Here is an 18,881-nt window from a genome sequence, read left to right as displayed (position 1 = left end):
ACAAGTCATGTTCTGGCTTGGCCATTCAAAGGAAGCAATACATAAAGAGTGCTCTAGCAGTACCAGTGTGAATCTATGCAAACACAGTAAACTAAAATGAAAACATGCCCAGAGAAGGCATTGCTGTCTACAACTACCTGAAGGGAGGCTGCAGCCAGGTGGGGGTTGGTCTCTTCTCCCAGGCAACCAGCAACAGAACAAGGGGACACAGTCTCAAGTTGTGCCAGGGGATGTATAGGCTGGATGTTAGGAGGAAGTTCTTCACAGAGAGAGTGATTGGCATTGGAATGGGCTGCCCAGGGAGGTGGTGGAGTCACCGTCCCTGGAGGTCTTCAAGAAAAGCCTGGATGAGGCACTTAGTGCCATGGTCTGGTTGACTGGATAGGGCTGGGTGCTAGGTTGGCCTGGATGATCTTGGAGGTATCTTCCAACCTGGTTGATTCTATGATTTCTTACCCTGTAGTTCTGGTCCGTGAGCCTAGACTATCTGGTGTTGCCCCTTTCTTCACTAAAAGCCATTCAGTTTCAGCCTCTCAAAGACTACTTCACAATAGCTTCACTCCTCTACACAAAACCAACCTAAATGCTTCAAAAGATTTCTCAACAGTCATCCTGTGGCATGTCTTTGCCATTCAGGAGTAGAAGAACTTCTTTCTTGTTCGATCTTCTCCACCTTTCATCTGTATCACAAGACAGATGCCCTCATCCTCAGAAGCAGGCTGCCAGGTTGATTATCTACAACCATGGACAATGATGAGGCCACCAGGATTCTGCTCAGCATCTAGACTGTGAACATAGCCATTGTAACCTGGCTGCAGTCACGACAGAGGAGCCTAGAGAACCTCCACAATCCAAAATTTAATCTTCTACTTTCAGCTGTCAGGAAATTGACTGTATTTGGATCATCCCATTTCAGCAGAAGTATTCCAGCAAGGAAAGATACTGCTCACAGATGAAGCATTACCCAAGTATCTCTCTCTTTTTTTCATCATTTACTCTGAGTGAAATTATCCTCAGCAAAGCCAGGGCAGGCAGGAGGTCATGTCCAGTAGGTAGAATGGCTCTCAATTCTCTCCTGGGAGGAAGGTGGCAGGTAAGAGAGATTATTGGAATTGCTGCCTGTAGCTTGTGAGTTGTTGACAGAAACAATGCATTGATGGCTCTGGTCAGAGATCATTTCTGTTCTCACATGTGCAACCGACTGCCAAAATGGCAGTGCATGCTTAAGCTCAGAGGGCATGGAGCACAAATGTGGAACTTGTTCTTGAACCTAAACTGGTAGTGCATGTGCACCTGCCCCTGCCAATTCCTTTCTTAAACTGTCAATACCTCAAACCTATCTTATTACCCTCCCTTTCTTAGGCTGCAGTTGCTTCCATTTATAAGATCAGACATCTCTTCTGATCATCAGATCATGGTGCTCCAATTCTGGTCCTTGGGTGCAAAATTTTTCAGGGAAGTTTAATTTTAGTGCTATGAACAAGTTATGGCAGATGCACAGGTGCAGTTTTCCCCATTAGGGATAGCAGAAAAAGAAAACTAATTAGATGCTGCAATCCACTAGGGAAATTGTGGTTGCTGGGATGCCACTAGCCACTGAGTGTTAGTGAAAATCAATTTGTCAGTGACAGAAGCTAGGCGGTCCCCAGAGAGGGACTGCCACCATGACTGTTTGAAGAGTCAAGTCCAGTGCACTACCAGTGGTAGGGATGAGCTCACCAGACCAGAGTCAGCCCATATCCTTTGAGAAAGGCACCTACCTACTAAGAAGGGAAAGTGTGACCCTAGTGAAGCTGAGGCTAGAACACTACCCAGAGAATACTTGACTGTTGGCGTGCCTGTAAGAGAAAGAGCATTCTCTCAAGTGTATGTACCAGGTATTTTGCTGTCATTTTCTCTGAAGACACTCTCGGAGCTTTCCATTTTTCCCTGCTTCTCCCAGTAGTGAATGATGGCCACCTCACCTCAGGTCCCAAGCCTCTTCAAAAGTTGCCATGCAACCAGCACACCTGGCTCACTGTGAAAGCATCATTTTAAATAAGAGGCTTATTGAGCAGCATCATTCCTGATGACTCTTATCAGATATATGGAACACAAACCCTGAACTGGGTATATAGTAACACAAACTGCATGTCTGAGTGTGAATCATTTAGACTGCATGCCATGCCCCTCTGGAGAATTCTGTGGAATCTTTCACTTAACAGTATTTTATTTACAGTGCTCTTGGCACTCCCCAGAGAGTGCTCCATGATATGGAGGGCACAGATAATCAAGGAATTTGTCCTTGAGAATACAGCAACAATACCTCTGTAACACAGCAGAGAAGATGCAGCATTACACTTCAACCTTGAAGCTGATAACTGAAAGGCAATTCAGCCTCCACAGTCAGCACCATTTCCCTAGAAGCTTGGGAATTGTAACTACAGTGTTCTGTCCCAAAAGCAACTAGGCTGAGATGCACAGGCTTATTTCCCACATGCCACCACAAAATGACAAATTATCAGGACTCATCATTGTGTCAAAAAAAAAATAACCAACCTTAGATCTGAAAAGATAGGGCCTGTGATCGCTATCTTAACACGCACACACAAACCAACCACAAGGCATGCATTCGAACCTTGCATTGTCCCTGCTTGGGCAGAAAACCGGGAAAAAGACGAGGAGGTTGCAGTTTTTAAAAGCCTGAATCAAGAGCATCACCTAGTGGAGAATCATACACCAGACACAAAATGTAATCGCTACAGATAAATAAATATATAAACCAAATACTGTTAAGTCTTTCATTGAAGAAGCCGTTTGAAAATCTACTCTGGCTATGAAAGCACCTGCTGGGTGTTCCAAGCAGAATTTATTTCTGAAGAAAATGCAAACTGGTTTTCATTTGCATGCAAATATTTTTCTTTTCTGAAATTTCACTCCCTAGCATCGAGATATAAATTAACTTCAGCAACTGATTGTTACCTTCACTCTTTAAAAAGAATACTGAAGTTAACACAATGTCTTGTACTACCATTCTGAAGTCTGTACTGTGCATACTGTCATCTAAATTCACTGACCATTTCTAACTTCTCTAAAAGATTTTATCCCTTCCATTTTTAACCTGGGAAAATGCCTTGTGAACTTGCTTGGAAGCTTTAGAAATTCTGTTTCCACTTCAAATCTTGCACACATGACCACATACTACTCTAGCTAAGACACTTAAAATTGTCTAAACAGAAAAGTATTGTTGGTCTACCATCTATTTCTCTGTGGGTATTATCTTTTGTTAATACTTTAAATTATCTGGTTTTAATATTTCTTCCAGAAAATATAAGTTAAAAGAATTGTGTCTATGTTTATCTGCATCTGAGGCTAAACTACAGCAGTTGTTCTAGCACCTGATGATCCCTCCTCAGCCAAGGAGAGGGATGAGGAAAAGAAGAGACGAGACCCACAGTCTGAATGAAAATAGATTTAACAAAACAGCAAAAACTAGTATCAACACTAATGCCAATATAAAGTATACAAAGTTACACTCAAGCACAATACATAGGAAAGCAGTCCTCAGGAGCAGAATGGCAAGCAAGCCCCTCTAAGGAGGAAGATAAGAAATCCTTATCCTCTGCAAATTTTCCCCTTTATAATGACTATGAAGGTTACAGTATGAGATACACCTGTGAGTCAGCATGGGTCAGCTGCCCTGGATTTTGTCCCTCCCAGATTAAGCTCCTGGCTGACTTGAAACTGCTAATGGCCTGCAAGTGAGGGCTGGTCTACCACTCTGTCTCAGCTAAACCAGGACAACTGCAAAGCCACCTATACTCATTCTGGTTATACTTCACAGTGAATCAGGGTGGAGACCTCTCCCAGCTGACACTGACCAAAAGCAATAGAATCAGCCAGGTTGGAAGAGATCTCCAAGATCATCCAGGCCAACCTATCACCCAGCCCTATCCAGTCATCTAGACCATGGCACTAAATGCCTCATCCAGTCTTTTCTTGAACACCTCCAGGGACAGTGACCCCACAACCTTCCTGGGCAGCCAATTCCAGTGGCAAATCACTCTCTCTGTGAAGCACTTCCTCCTAACACCTTAAGAGCACCGTATGGACCAGCAATCCACATTTGTGGGAATACAGCAACAATAACTCCATCTGACTCAGTTGCTTTCACTAGCTTATACTCAGTCTTGTGAGTATCTCCACTCCATTCCCTTTCCTAGTGTGCACACTGATTCAGGCCTCAGAGGTACAGAACAAGGCAGACAATAAAACTTTGTTAAGACTTCTACAGAGAAACATGCTATTGTTTAAGAATATAGCAAAGTCATGTAGAAAGAGAATTAGATATGCGAAAGCTCAGTTAGAACTTAACCTGGCCAATTCTGCTAAGGATAATAAAAAGTGGTTTTATCAACACATTAATAACAAAAGGAGGGCCAAGGAAAATGTCCATTCCTTTTTGGACGAAGTGGGGCACACAGTAATGGAAGATGAGGAAAAGGCTGAGGTACTTCACAACTTCTTTACCTCAGCCTAAAAAAAATTGGATAACCTCAGGGCAACCAGGCTCCTGAGTTGGTAGACAGGGTAGGGTGAAGGGAGTGAAGGGAAAGTCTTTTAAGGAGAGTCTGAGAGAGCTGAGGGTGTTTAGCCTGGATGAAACTCCAGGTGGGACTTTGCCACACTCTAAAACTACCTGCAGGGAAGCTGCAGTAAGGTGGGGACGAGAGGCCATAGGCTGAAGTTGCACCAGGGGAGATTTAGATTGTATGTTAGGAAGCACTTCCTCATGGAAAGGGTAATTAGACATTGAAACTGACTGCCCAGGGAGGTTGTGGAGTCACCATCCCTGGAGGTGTTTAAGGAAAGCTTGGATGTGGCACTTAATGACATGGTCTAGTCAAAGTGTTAGTGTTAGGTCACAGGTTGGACTTGATCTCAGAAGTCTATTCCAACCTCAAAAATTCTGTGATTCTATATTTTGTAACTTCTTCCTCCTGTTGTCATTGCTTTATCACAACAGCTCAACTTCCAGCCTCAGTGAGGATGTCTCTGCCTTACCTCCAGTGCTCTCTTGTAGTCACCCAAGTGAAAGGCTGAGTATCCGATCCAGAGGTCAGCATCCTCCTCCTGCTCACCCACTTGCCGTTTAAACTTTATAGAGAAGAAAGAATGCAATAGTTTTGTCAGCTGCCACACAGTCTATAAAGCCCAACAGGTAAGGTGATACTAGGCCATCTCGTACCACTGATGGTTTGGCAGCTATGGATGCTTCTGGAATGGAGCTGCCCTCGCATGCCTGAAGGGAGCAGCAGCAAACCCTCCCACGTGCCGAAGGCAGCTCTGCCATGCGATGGGGAACCTGACACGGTAAGGCCTAAGGGCGCGGAGCGCCGCGTGGGGACACAGGGAGGAGCTCTTCTCGCCCCGCAGCTGTGCTAGGCGCAGCCAGGCAACGACGGTGCCGCTCTCCCGAGGGAGGCACGGGCCCGGCGGCGCCCTTGGGCCGGGGTCTCCGTGCGCGCCGCGGCCGTTACCTCCAGCAAGGCGATGGCGCCAGTGAAGTCCCTCAGCGCCAGGAGCTCCTCTAGCTGCGGAACCTTCTTCCCTTTCTTCCTGCGCCTGTCTCCCGGCGGCGGGGTTCCCCCCACGGCCGGCTTGGCCCGAGAGAGCATCTGGGCAGAAAACAAAGTGGAGTCTAATCAGAATGGGTCCTCGGCAAGTCACTCCCCACCCTAGCTGCGAGAAATACCGCGCCCGCCCCGCACTGCGCCTCCTCTCACCATCCTGCCGCCGGACCCCGCGCTCCGCCACAGGCGCCGTTGCCAAGGTAACCACGGGGCGGCGGAAGGAGGCGGCGCAGGCCCGAGCGCGGCGGCGAATGGGCGCCTGCTGGCGGCCGGCGCTGGCCCAGGGGTTCCGGCTCGTCCGAGGCCGGCCCGGGGCTCCGCAGTGGGCGCGTCACTGTCGGGTGGCGAAGGGTGAATGGATGGACTCCTCTGTCAGCCCCGCGGGTTGCTGGTTCCTGACACATAGCCTTCTATGTGACTTAGTCTGGCACTTAAACTTCCGTGTACACACACAGAGCCAGGGAAATCGTAAGAAACGGAGTTTAAGAGAAGGACGAGAGAGACTGCGCTGATCAGAGAAATGCCCTGACGTGAAGCCAGTTTGCATGTCACTGGCCCCTTTCATCTCTCTGTCCCGTGCCCCATTCTTGTTGCCCCAAAGCACCGTAACCTCTCTGTTCCCCTGGCGCTTCACAGCAGCACCCGCAGAAGCCTTGTGCAGTCTCAGCAGTGCTCTTCCCTGCCATGCCGTCATGAGACTTCTGTGCTTGCAGCCAGCGCTGCCCCTTAGGCTGTAGCGTGATCCAGAGCGTTCCTTCCTCCGAGCAGAGAGCTTCTCCTATCGATCTTGATGGGTTGATTTCTCCCCCGGAACAGCCTTAAGGGGCTGGAATCCCACAGAGAGTTACACTTTGCTGCTAAATGCAGCCGCTCCAGCTGTATTTCTGTAATTGTAACGGTGGAAAGCATGATACAAACTGCTGGGCATGTGGGTGGTGTGGGATGGAGCACCTCTCCTATGAGGACAGGCTGAGAGCTGGGGCTGTTCAGTTTGGAGAAGAGAAGGCTTTGAGGAGACCTTATTGTGGCTTTCCAGTATCTGAAGGGAGCCTACAGGAAGGCTGGGGAGGGACTTTTTAAGGTGTCAGGTAGTGATAGAGCTAGGGGTAATGGATCCAAGCTAGAAGAAGATAGATCAAACGTTAGAAAGAAGTTCTTGACCATAAGGGTGATGAGACACTGGAACGGGTTGCCCAGGGAGATGGTAGAGACCCCATCCCTGGATGTTTTTAAGGCCAGGCTGGATGTGGCTCTGGGAAACGTGATGTAGTGGAAAGTGTCCCTGCCCGTGGCAGTGGGGTTGAAACTAGATGATCCTTGAGGTCTCTTCTATCCCTCACAATTCTGTTATTCTCTTTTAACTACCTACAGTAGCTGATCTCACTGGGAAATTCTGGACCATTTTCAAGCACAGGTTGTTTCTTGTAGCATCTCTGACACTGCAATTTTCTTCAAATAAAGCATCTTTTCTAGTTAGAAACACCATGGGATGGGATTCCCCAGACTTTCACTTCTGTATTACCTGAATGGCACATTAGCAATTCCAGATGTTACACTGCTGCTGACAGTTCAATGAGACAAAGAATACATATCCATGGACAGGATCGATGAGGTGTCTGCATTTCAGCTATTTTCCCTTGAAAACAACAGTGTTCTGCACTGCATCAGAAGAAAAAGAAGGGTTTTTTTCACTATAAGTAAATATATTGTGCCACACTGTCATCATCTGTAACACTGTCAGTAGAGAACTGTGTGCTGCTTCTTCAGAGCATAGATTCCGCATTCCCTGTCTGCTGATGACTCCAGCGTGGCTTGACCCAGGAATGATACACCCTTGCAACTGTCCCCTAGAGGTTACTCTTCAACCAAGAACCACGGGAGCACTACAGCACGACGATGGTGTCCCTTGCTTATGAATGTGCTTTCGTACCACAGCTTGTAAAGAATGAATGCTAATAACCAACTCTGCCACAGTGAATTTCGCTGCAGGAAATTAATTTTGAGTTAGTCAGTCAAAGTGATAAAGAACCTGTGTCAGTGATTTGGTCTCCTTTTATAGCTCTTCTCTGTTAAGTAAGGCATTACTTCTGTCAGGAGAAAATTATTTTCCATAAATAATTCTGAGAGCACTTGCCTTTTCAGAGATTTTCTTTGGAGTGGGGTTTTATGTTGTCACAATGGCACATATAGACTCATTCATATAATAGAGATACCTGTCCTCTTATCAGGTGTCTACGACTTTCTATTATCTAACAGAAAAAAAAATTCAGCAGGCTGGAAAGCTTAAGAGTCTCCTCTACCAGAACAATGTACAGTCAAGAAAAACATCTAGATTGACAGGGGTATTGCAAGATGACTTTTCCTTTTGGCTTTCCAACATTGCCTCAGAAATACATAATTTCAAACCAAAAGATAATCGTGATTCTTGTACATACCTCACAGTAATTTTCAGCACTGTCATAGAATAGTCTCATTCTGCACAGTAAACTAGGAAAACTGAAGACTGGGAGTTGAAACTGTGTGGCCAGTAGGACAAGGGAGGTTTTTCTGCCCCTGTACTCAGCACTGGTCAGGACATACCTTGAGTGCTGTGTCCAGTTCTGGGCTCCTCAATTCAGAAGAGATGTTGAGGTGCTGGAATGTGTCCAGACAAGGGTGACAAAGCTGATGAGGGGCCTGGAACACAAACCCTATGAGGAGAGGCTGAGGGAGCTGGGGGTGTTTAGCCTGGAGAAGAGGAGGCTCAGGGGTGATCTCATTGCTGTCTACAGCTACCTGAAGGGAGGCTGTAGCCAGGTAGGGGTTGGTCTCTTCTCCCAGGCAACCAGCAACAGAACAAGGGAACACAGTCTCAAGTTGTGCCAGGGGCTGAATGTTAGAAGAAAGTTCTTGACAGAGTGATTGGCATTGGAATGGGCTGCCCAGGGAGGTGGTGGAGTTGCCATCCCTGGAGGTGTTCAAGAAAAGACTGGATGAGGCACTTAGTGCCATGGTCTAGTTGATTGGCTAGGGCTGGGTGCTAGGTTGGCCTGGATGATCTTGGAGGTCTCTTCCAACCTGGCTGATTCTATGATTCTATGATTTTTTTTTACCACACAAAAGCTGAAGTCAATTGGGTAAAGAGCAGAAGGTGTCCCTGATGAAGGTGTTCTATTTTTGACTGTAACGGAAGCAAGCAGACAATACAATTAGACAAGAAGTATCTGTTTGTTCAAGTATCAGAAAACAGTTTTGCATTGCTTGCTTTCGTTTTTAATATAAATTCTTTCACAAGATCCTGCTGTTCTGAGAATCTGCATACTAAACACAGCCATAATAGTGAATCAAACAGAAGAAAGCTCTCAGCTGTTCAACTGAGTTCTCCCATTTTCCACTGGCTTCTTGAAATCTTTTGTGATGGCTCCAAAGCTGGGGAATGTGAGAGAGCTAAGAGATGGGCAGTGCCAGTGGATTAGATGAGAAGGACTGTGTCAACTGAGATAGAAAGTGACAACAGCTAAACCAGTACCTTTTAACTTGCAGTGTTTTGCACGGCACTAGAGTGATTTTAACATCTACCTGCATTGTAGGGGAGGATTTTCCTGACCAAAAGTTCTGTGATCATGCAGAGCGAGGTTGGCTCAGCAGCTCAACCTGTTTCTCTGCTGCCAACTCTATGCCTGTCAGTGTGAACTCATACAGGAGATACCTTCTAACCATAGTTATGCTTTGGATGCATGAAATCTAAGCACTGCCTGCACACACACACCTCTTTATATGTCACTTGATAGCTTCCAAGAAGATAATGTTAGGTTCAACTGAAATGCACCTCACCTGTGAGATGAGAAAGTTAACTATTTATTCTAACTGGGGAATGTGAGAGAGCTAAGAGATGGGCAGTGCCAGTAGGTTAGATAAGAAGGACAGTGTCAACTGAGATAAAAAGTGATAGCAGCTAAACTAGTTCCTTTTAACTTTCAGTGGTTTGTATGGCATCAGAGAGATTCTAACATCTACCTGCATTGTAGGGGAAGATTTTCTTGACCAAAAGATCTGTGATCATGCAGAGCTGATGCCAGAGCTGTACCAGTCTGGCCTCTAATTGCAAAACTGGAGACATGTTGTACATAAAGCAGAATTGTAAGTTACATTTAATAACAAGAATTCTTCTTAGCTGATTTAGCATGATTCAGACAGGGTTATTCTGGCATGCTTTCAGCAGGCAGATCTGTCAGATCATTCCCTCACAGATGAGGTCTACAGCAGTACTAAAGGTCAAGGTAGTGAGTTTGGTTGTGATTGTAATGAGTCAAAATCATAGATTTTGCCATCAGAGGAGTTGCTAGTTATAAGTTACCCAACTCAGCAAGTGGATTGAACACAGTTAAAAAGCTGTCTCCTGATTTATAGAGGAGCTACCTATACATGGAGTGTGAGCAGTATAAGTAGGGGGCAAAATACTAGAATTTAACATTAATGGCAATTGGTGTTGATTCTCTGCATACAGGTCTAAACCCCATTCAGAGCAGTTGGAATTGGTGTTCATTTTTAACGTTCACTAAAGCTAGTTGTGTAGGAGAACACATGTAATTTAATTCTGTGTTTTCAGCAGCAGCAAATTGACCAAAATGGTTTTTAGCATGTCTGGCATAGGAAATATTATTAGAATATGCAGAACAAGGTCAATAGAGATGTTATCATTTTTACCTCACATGAAATGCCAAGATGACACTTCATAAACTAAAGTCAAATCAAGAAGTTCAGCTGCTCTATTAATAATGCTGGAAAACTGCAGTTCTTACCCTATTAGACAGTGGCATTATCTTGGAGGCTGTGAACTATAACATGATTAATGACTGTGTTTATTCCCACACAGAATTGCTAGGAGAGAGATAATTGACTTACACTGAAAAGCAGCAAAAGAGAAGTCATGCACCTGTGACTAAATACCAAGATAGGTATCAGAGAGTATAATGAGAGTTTAAACAAAAAATCAGAGACTGGAAAGTGAGGTCTAAGAAAAGGAGAGGAAGGAAGGAAGAATGAGAGAGAAAGGAAAATTAGGAAGTCATAAAATGAAAGCACAAGGTTAGGAAGTGACCTTCGCATCAGCAAAAATCACATTTCAATTCCCACATCTGAGTAAGGTCATTCTTTTTTAGTAATGATGCTTCACCGTGTTCTGCCTCTTGTGTCTTTGAAAATGCATCTGGCAATATCTCAAGATAAATGATATTCAAAAGTGAGAGCAATGAAATGCTCCTCTCCTGAGGCTGCTCTTTTTTAAAATGGGTGTAATTTTCCCCTTCTTCCACTCCCCAGGGACTTCACCTGGCTGCCAGGACTTTTAAAGTATCAGGGAGAATGGCTTGGCAACTACGTGCCCTGACACTTCCAGCACCCAACCCATCATCAGGATTCAGTTGAGTTAAAAGCAACTTAAAAGCTGTCTTTGTATTGTATTTTAGCATCACACTTAGGTAGGTTTGTCAAAGTTTATGTATGTAGAATCAAAGGAAGGGAGGCAGGACAACCTGCTGATCCAGCACAAGTCAGTGTCAGAACTGAAAATGTAAGTGTGATTATCTGGATCCACACAAATTTACCCAAGCCAGAAGGCCACATCATTGAAAGTGCTATGTCTTAGAGAATGCAGTTGTACTGGTCCAGGATGTGTGCTGGTGTATCTACCCAGTACTCCACTGCCACATGATTTACAGAATCAAGTATGGACTAGCTTGAACATCTTAAAACTCAATCCCATCACATAGTATAGACATTTAGTATAACATTTAGTAAAAAAGAGTTTAAGGAAACCAAAGTATATATCCAAGATATAACTTACTACACACTTGAGTTTAGCTTTGTCACTTGACAGAGCTATATCCTGTGGAGTCTAGAGGCTAACTCTTACACTGAAAGGCAAATACATCCTGTCACTCCAGAAATAAAGTCCTTTAGAGAAAGAGTACAAAATCGTCAGCCTTGAGGAAAGAATTCTTACCATTTGTTTTGGTAATTTATGTGTTAATGTGTGAACAATACTCAGTTCAATGTATGTATGCGTTGGAAAAGGGTTAAAAAGAACACAGCTTTCTTAATTGAGCTAAATATTTATGATACATCACTTATTTAGCTGCTTCTGGTGTGCAGCCACAGAGATCAATGGTAAGATGAGGCCACCCCCAAGCTGCAAAATATGATGCAATTCCAATTACAACTTTCCTTATCCTTGTCTGTAGATTTCCTCTTTCTAGATTGACAGTTTCTTCTGTGAACACTCAGTGCTTTGCACTGTAATTCTACTCTAATCTCTGGCAGCAACTATGAACTCCAACAGACCTAAACTTCAATAACCCATGGGAATGGCACTCTAGTGAGGACTTCTACTTTATCAGAACCTGTACCGGATCAGGATCACGCTGTACTATTAGGATCGTGCCACACATGACCTACATACTTGCTTACTGTTTTACAGGCTTGTTTATCAGTAGATAGTTTCAGTTCCACAAGAATAGGGTTTGTCAAGTCTTTCTTTATGTTCTTGTGTAGTAAATGAGAAAAAAAGATCAGTTCTGAAAAGTCAACATAGCTGTTGTGCAGCTGCTCTATATGTACACTATACACATACATACTGCTGCTATGTGTGTACACTACACAGCTACGTTTGTCACAATTTATATTACTGTCTAAATCTGGCCAGTAGAAATACTGTAAAAATCATTTCAAAGACAGGAACAAAAAATATTCCATGTCCTTAAGCTGATGTTCTATTGAAATAAAAGCAATGCTGCAAGACTTCAGTGTTGCAGAATTGGGAAATGTGAAGAAAGAACATTAAAAACAAATAATGTGAAAAGATATATAAATAAAAAGAGCAGCAGATGCATGCAGGTATTTAACTCTCACTTAAAAAATGAATGCCCTTGGTTTCAGTGCCCATGTATATGTTGTTTAATAAATTATATTGTCAATATTGTTTCAGTAATATGCAGAATTTTTAAGATGAAACTTGCATGAGACGTTACATGTTGTAGGAGTTGATCATATTTAGCCAACAGGATAAATGTAGAAAAACTTCAAACAATGTTGTTTGTTTTCAAATTAGAATCATAGAATCAGTCAGGGTTGGAAGGGACCACAAGGTTAGCTAGTTCCACCCCTCCTGCCATGGGCAGGGACACCCTACCCTAGATCAGCCTGGCCAGAGCCTCATCCAGCCTGGCCTTAAACACCTTCAGGGATGGGGTCTCAACCACCTTCCTGGGCAACCCACTCCAGGCTCTCACCACTCTTGTGCTGAAGAGCTTCCTCCTTGCATCGAGCCTGAACCTACCCACCTGCAGCTTTGCTCCATTCCCCCTAGTCCTGTCACTACCTGAGAGCCTAAAACGTCCCTCCCCAGCTTTTTTGTAGGCCCCCTTCAGATACTGAAAGGCCACAATGAGGTCACCTTGAAGCCTCTTCTCCATACTGAACAGCCCCAACTCTTTCAGTCTGTCCTCTACTCACTATTCCTGAGCCTGGTTTTAAATTACTTTGATTGTCTGGGGCTTGAACAGCTTTCACTCTCTCTTAAAAAAAAACCTTTTAAAAGCACACTGAAGAAAAAATAAAATAGAAATGTTTCCATTTCCTATTTTTTGTTACCAGTCTTACTAGAGGTTGGAATCACAAAGGTAATTACAGATGGAAAAGAAATCCTTACAGGAATGGCTGTGTTTCTTTAATGTCAGCAACTTAGAAGTCTCAGCTGTATAGTATAAAGGTGTTGTCATTAACTTATGATACTCTCATTCCATTTCTTCTCTCTACTTTCTCCTCTCTGAGTGGTCAAGTGAAAATAATTATTTGTTACGAAGCAAAAGAGAAATTAGTCTACATGTCAGTGAGAAGATCCTAAAAACGAAGGTGAGTAAAGGTATTGGAGATACTCAGTGCCTCATTTTGAGTGTGGTTGCACTTGTACAATATGAGCTAGATAGCAAAAGGGACTCAGTGATGTGCAGGCTGAGCATATAATTTCTGGTTTTCCAGACTCTTAGACTCTGTACAAAAGGAAGGCACTGAAATGAGGAAAGCTCTGTCACATGGACCATTAGAAAAAGAACTGGGAAATGTTCTACAGAGCAAAATATTGTATAGGCTGAGAGACTTGGAGGAACTACTCTTAGAGGCTGTTTTTGCTCTTCTGGTTTCATTTTCTCTGGCTGAGTGTCTTTGAATATTCCAGAAGACCGGAAGGACCTCTCAGAGTAGTTTTAGATCAGGAAGTTAGTGCCAATTACCTCTTTCAAATACACCCTATAATATCTGGTTGTTTATTATCCAATGAAGCAGAGGTCAGAAGAAACAAATAGTACTGTAGAATTAGATGCCAAAACCTGCTTTTGACTGAAAACAGTTTTGCTGGTGAGTTAATTTGAGTTGGTATTTCTAATCTAACAGATTTTAAGAACACCCACAGAGACCTGTCATGGTGTTTTGTATCCATGCAATATATGCACAAATATTATTGTTGTTGGCAAAGGATTGAGTTTTGTCTTCAGAAAAATAAACACAGGACCTGCCTATCTGAATCTTAATCGTCCCTGAGCATCTGAAGACAGAATAAGGGACAAACTACAGAGTTTGTATGAAATGATTCAAGGGGTGACATCCATCAACTGTAAATAATGCTAGGATTACAAAGATGAGGTACTTAAAGTGATGCACACCCAGGAATTGACTTTCTGGATAGACACTTGCACACAGTGAAGATAATGTTGATATCTTTCTGACAAGATGACAACAGTAGCTGGATGTCTAGAAGCCACAGCTTGAAAAAAGTGCACTGGGGATGTCAGATGCAGTTTCTTAGAACTTGATTCATTAGAAGATCATTAAGCCTTGATGATTTTTAAGCAAGAATAAGTAGTTCTAGAAGATGTGCTTTAAGGATGCTTTAGGGATAAATGTAGCAACTAAAGCTGGAGATGCCAGGAGAGGTTATCTTGTGAAGGATATCCCTAATGTTTGAGTGTCTTGCTCTGCTTTTCCATGTCATCATACTCTTTCAGGGGAAGACAGAGTCATTTGCACTGCCTTCAGGATGTTCTCACTCCTTGCAGTTCTGTTGTAAGACAGGACTTCTAATTAAAGCTGCAGTCACCTTTAGAGGTCAAAAAGCTTTTTTTTGTTTTGTTTTCCTCTGACATAGAATTTGCCTTCTTGGTTTCTGAACTGTATCCCTCCCTGACTAATCTTTGAAGCGTGACAGCTGGCTCACGGTTGGAGAAAAGTTACTGAGATAGTGGGGGCAGTGTCCTGAAGAGATAAGGAAGGTTTTTTTCCCAGTATCTGGCTGGTTTGTAACCTCTTGGGTTTACAGAGTGCTGGACTGGATGTTACAAACAAATTAGATGAGGTTGGCTGGCATCTTTGGGAGCTTAGCTTAATTATGCAGCCAGGGCACTATGAATGTATTGGCATCAATGTCTCACTGCTTCTATTCCCCAGAGGCTAAAGATCCCACAGGCACAGGCAGTGATGAACACAAATATACACAAGTTTTGGCTTTTGCAGGCACATCAAATTTTGTGCTTCACACACGTACTCACTTGTTTACTTTTTCCACTCTCAGGATCATTTATAGTGTCAGTAACTTTCATGTTTACAGTATGATGTTTCAGCTTTTCTTTGTCTCTCTTATGCCAGGAAACAGAGGTTACTGATCAGTCTGCCAGGCAACTGTCTGATGTGCAACCCCCCGAATCAGTACAGGGGGAAGTGTGTTCAACTGGTTCCAGGGAGTGTTCGCTTCACCCCACCCTGCCACATGTCCTTCTGCTCCACCTTACTCAATACTCAGGGCTAGCTCACATCATGGGACTTGACACTGAGAGACTAACACACAGGGCAGTTAAAAAAACTGAGAGCTAAACAAGTCCTCTAGAACATGCTCTGGCTGGGGACTCTCTGTGGCACTGTGAAGGCATGGGGCAAGAGAGACAGGAGAAATAAATGCTGTAGCTAAAGCTATAGCTGATTTTACCTTTTGTTTTTTTAAAGGACATTTTAAAGCTGCTTTGAAAACCAAATAAACATAGGAATAGATCAAAGCCAGGGAGATCTCATTGCCATTGCATACTCCTTGTGTGACTAGCAATGTAAAGCAGTCCTACTTGTATTATCCATTCTGGCTGACTGCTTCTCTCAGAGGCTAAGATGAGTATAAAAATGCAAATCTTGCTCTGCTGAAGTTAATGACAAATCTCTTATTGACTTATATGGGATTAGTTTCAAGGACTTTGTAAATATCTATAAAATGGGGCCATGATGAGCAGATTATCTCAGCATGAAAAGTTACATTCCATTCTGAGTCTGCAGCCCTAGCCAGCCATACTAGCCCAGATGTTTACATGACAGACTGATAATTTAGAATTACTTTATTACTAATTACAAATGTTAGATTAGATATCATGAGGTATTCAAGGTCTACTCCTAAATGCTGGCTCATGGTCTCTTTTATAGTTGTAGTAGGGTGTAAGAAAGATTCAAGCAATAATAATTTGATGTTCAAACAGGATCATGTAAGAAGTTGTGCAAATACATTTGAAGCCTTCTCAATATCTTTTTAGTACAGGCTTTGAAAGAAAACATAAAATTGCACCTCTGTTTCATACCAAGCCCACTGTTGCTTACACAGCTGCTGAATATTTTCCTTGTTTGTCTTTAAATTATTTCAGGAAGGTAATAAAAGTAAACTGATGTATTATCTGACAGCCTTAGTACAGGTTTCGGCAGGAAAATAGAATCATAGAATCAACCAGGTTGGAAGAGACCTCCAAGATCATCCAGTCCAACCTAGCACCCAGCCCTAGCCAGTCAACTAGACCATGGCACTAAGTGCCTCATTCAGTCTTTTCTTCAACACCTCCAGGGATGGTGACTCCACCACCTCCCTGGGCAGCCCATTCCAATGCCAATCACTCTCTCTGTGAAGAACTTCCTCCTAACATCCAGCCTAGACCTCCCCCAGCACAACTTGAGACTGTGTCCCCTTGTTCTGTTGCTGGTTGCCTAGGAGAAGAGACCAACCCCCACCTGGCTACAATGTCCCTTCAGGTAGTTGTAGACAGCAATGAGGTCACCCCTGAGCCTCCTCTTCTCCAGACTAAACACCCCCAGCTCCCTCAGCCTCTCCTCATAGGGTTTGTGCTCCAGGTCTTTCACCAGCTTTGCTGCCCTTCTCTGGACACGTTCCAGCATCTCAACATCTCTCTTGAATTGAGGAGCCCAGAACTGGACACAGGACTCAAGGTGTGGCCTGACCAGTGCTGAGTACAAGGGCAGAATAACCTCCCTTGTCCTGTTGGCCAGCACTGTTCCTGATACAGGCCAGGATGCCATTAGCTTTCTTGGCCACCTGGGCACACTGCTGGCTCATCTACAGCCTACTATCCACCAGCACCCCCAGGTCCCTTTCTTCCACAAATGCCCCAAATTCAGATCAGTCACACTTGGTACTTTATTTTAATTTGCCTTGCTGTTCTCCTTTGTGCCCGGAGCTATCCATAAGGCTTGTGAAGTTTCTGTCTTCCCTTCATTCTAACTACCTTCCCTGAGACCATTTTTAGGAAAAGTGCTCATTAGAGCCCAAAAGCCCTGCATGGGAACAGTGCTGCACTATCCTTTTAATGTGTGCCTTATACTGACGCCAGTTACAGTTTAGCTTTGGTCCCAGAGGTCTGAGATGTGGCCTTCAGCTTTCCTAATCCTGACATGAGGTTAAGAGGTTGTGTCACAGAAAGTATGAGTATGTTGGTCCCTCGTTTGAGGAGCTGACAGGATGAGACTGGGCAACGAGACCTGTGCTGCCTAGAAGCAATGTATCTGAGGCAGACCTGGGGACGAGCTTTGTGCTCAGTCTGCTCTCTAAGCAGAAGTGAAGGCTTTGGTCTGGAGGACTGCATATCAGACACTTTTGCTATCAGAAGAAGTTCTTCAATGGTAAAAGCTAGAGGAATGACATTGATAACATCAGAGATGAAAATATACTCTTGATGTATGAGCCCAGCCAACAGAGATGGTGTAGCAATGCTACCAGAGGTAGGGGGCAGAGCAAAGAGGAAACAACCTTCTGTTTTCCTCTAGGCTTTAATGGATCTTCTATTTTATTTCCATTTTAAAGAGTTGTCTTTACAGTCCATTTGTGCCCTCCCCTTCCTTCTCTCAGCTCATCCCTGTGATGTGTCCTTATCAGGGAAGGTTTCAGGTAATGCTTGAGTTTTACAGCCTCAGCCTTTCCGTAAGCAAACAATCAAGCAACCTTTAGCCCTTCTCCCTTCCTGAGTTTTCCTGTTGCTATTTTTTCCACAAACAGAAGTGCCATCTAGTACACATGAGGAGTGGGCAGAGGTGAAGGCAGGGACAGGGGACAGGGAAGTGCCTGAAAGAAGGATTGTACAGCCTGTGTTTGAATCTACAGTGTGGAGATCTCTTTCATCCTATCCAGGGACAAAAACAATGTAGAGTATCTGAAAGAAAGAGTCGGAAGAGAAAAAGCAAGAAGAGAGCACACACAATGTGTCTAAACTGAGCAAGAATGAAGAAAAGAATGTTGAGTCTGGCTCTTTTGCCTTTGTTTTTTTCACTCCAGCTACTCCAGCAGCAAGTTGGCTCAAGTGAGTGTAGGAACAACCATTATGTGATCAATGTGATGCTCATGAATTACTCGGATTTACCATCATCTACTTATAATTTGAAATTAGCTGTGGAACAAGCCTTGGAAACAGTCCAAAATGACTTCCACACAATAGGTAAGGCAACAGGTTTTGGTTATCCCTCTCCTGCTCTTGTTTTTTCTCTGACTTTGCCCCCCAGCTTTCTACTCATTTGACCTTCAGAGAAGTGCTCCTCAGACAGGCTCCTCACCTGTCTATTCACCACATGTAGCTCTTTCAGAAATAATGATCTCTCTCTGTAGAAGAGAAATGCTCTACAGGCAGGCAGAACCAGATTTGCTTTAATGGCATTTGAGCAGACTCTTCTTGCATACATTTCTGGAGATGTTGAGTGTGATTGAGAACATGTGAACTTCTGAACTGGATCAGACAAGCCCAGTGATCCATCTGGTGTGGTAGCCAGAATGCCCTTGGATCCTCTCCTGGCTGGATTAGCCTCTGCTTTCTGAAAATTATTTTTCTCTTGTCCCTGTCTGTTGATTGCATTATGACTTGAAGTGTGAAGAATCTGCAGCCCATATGTTTTGTCCCTCATTTAGGGTCACTGCAGATGATGCTTTTATTT

General features: G+C 43.8%; 2 protein-coding genes across 3 annotated transcripts in view; one reads left to right on the top strand and one right to left on the bottom strand.

Annotated features, from left to right (window-relative positions):
- The window catches only part of IFT56 (intraflagellar transport 56), a 53,861-nt gene extending 47,954 nt beyond the window's left edge, over positions 1-5,907 (bottom strand). For both annotated transcript variants that reach the window (XM_064155098.1, XM_064155097.1), the window contains exons 1-3: positions 5,766-5,907; positions 5,520-5,657; positions 5,044-5,136 (exon numbers count right to left, since the gene is read on the bottom strand). In XM_064155098.1, the coding sequence (XP_064011168.1) occupies positions 5,044-5,136; positions 5,520-5,657; positions 5,766-5,768 (234 nt within the window). In that variant the 5' untranslated portion in view covers positions 5,769-5,907. The remainder of the gene's footprint in view (positions 1-5,043; positions 5,137-5,519; positions 5,658-5,765) is intronic.
- A 12,270-nt stretch (positions 5,908-18,177) lies between these two features.
- Positions 18,178-18,881, top strand: part of GUCY2C (guanylate cyclase 2C) — a 45,191-nt gene continuing 44,487 nt past the window's right edge. Inside the window, exon 1 of the mRNA XM_064155095.1 lies at positions 18,178-18,391. Within this exon, the coding sequence (XP_064011165.1) occupies positions 18,178-18,391 (214 nt within the window). The remainder of the gene's footprint in view (positions 18,392-18,881) is intronic.

This window comes from Pogoniulus pusillus, chromosome 15 (genome assembly GCF_015220805.1).
Source record: "Pogoniulus pusillus isolate bPogPus1 chromosome 15, bPogPus1.pri, whole genome shotgun sequence".
Taxonomy (NCBI): domain Eukaryota; kingdom Metazoa; phylum Chordata; class Aves; order Piciformes; family Lybiidae; genus Pogoniulus; species Pogoniulus pusillus.
The sequence above is the reverse complement of the archived record's forward strand: the minus strand, read 5'-3'. Positions and strand labels throughout refer to the sequence as shown.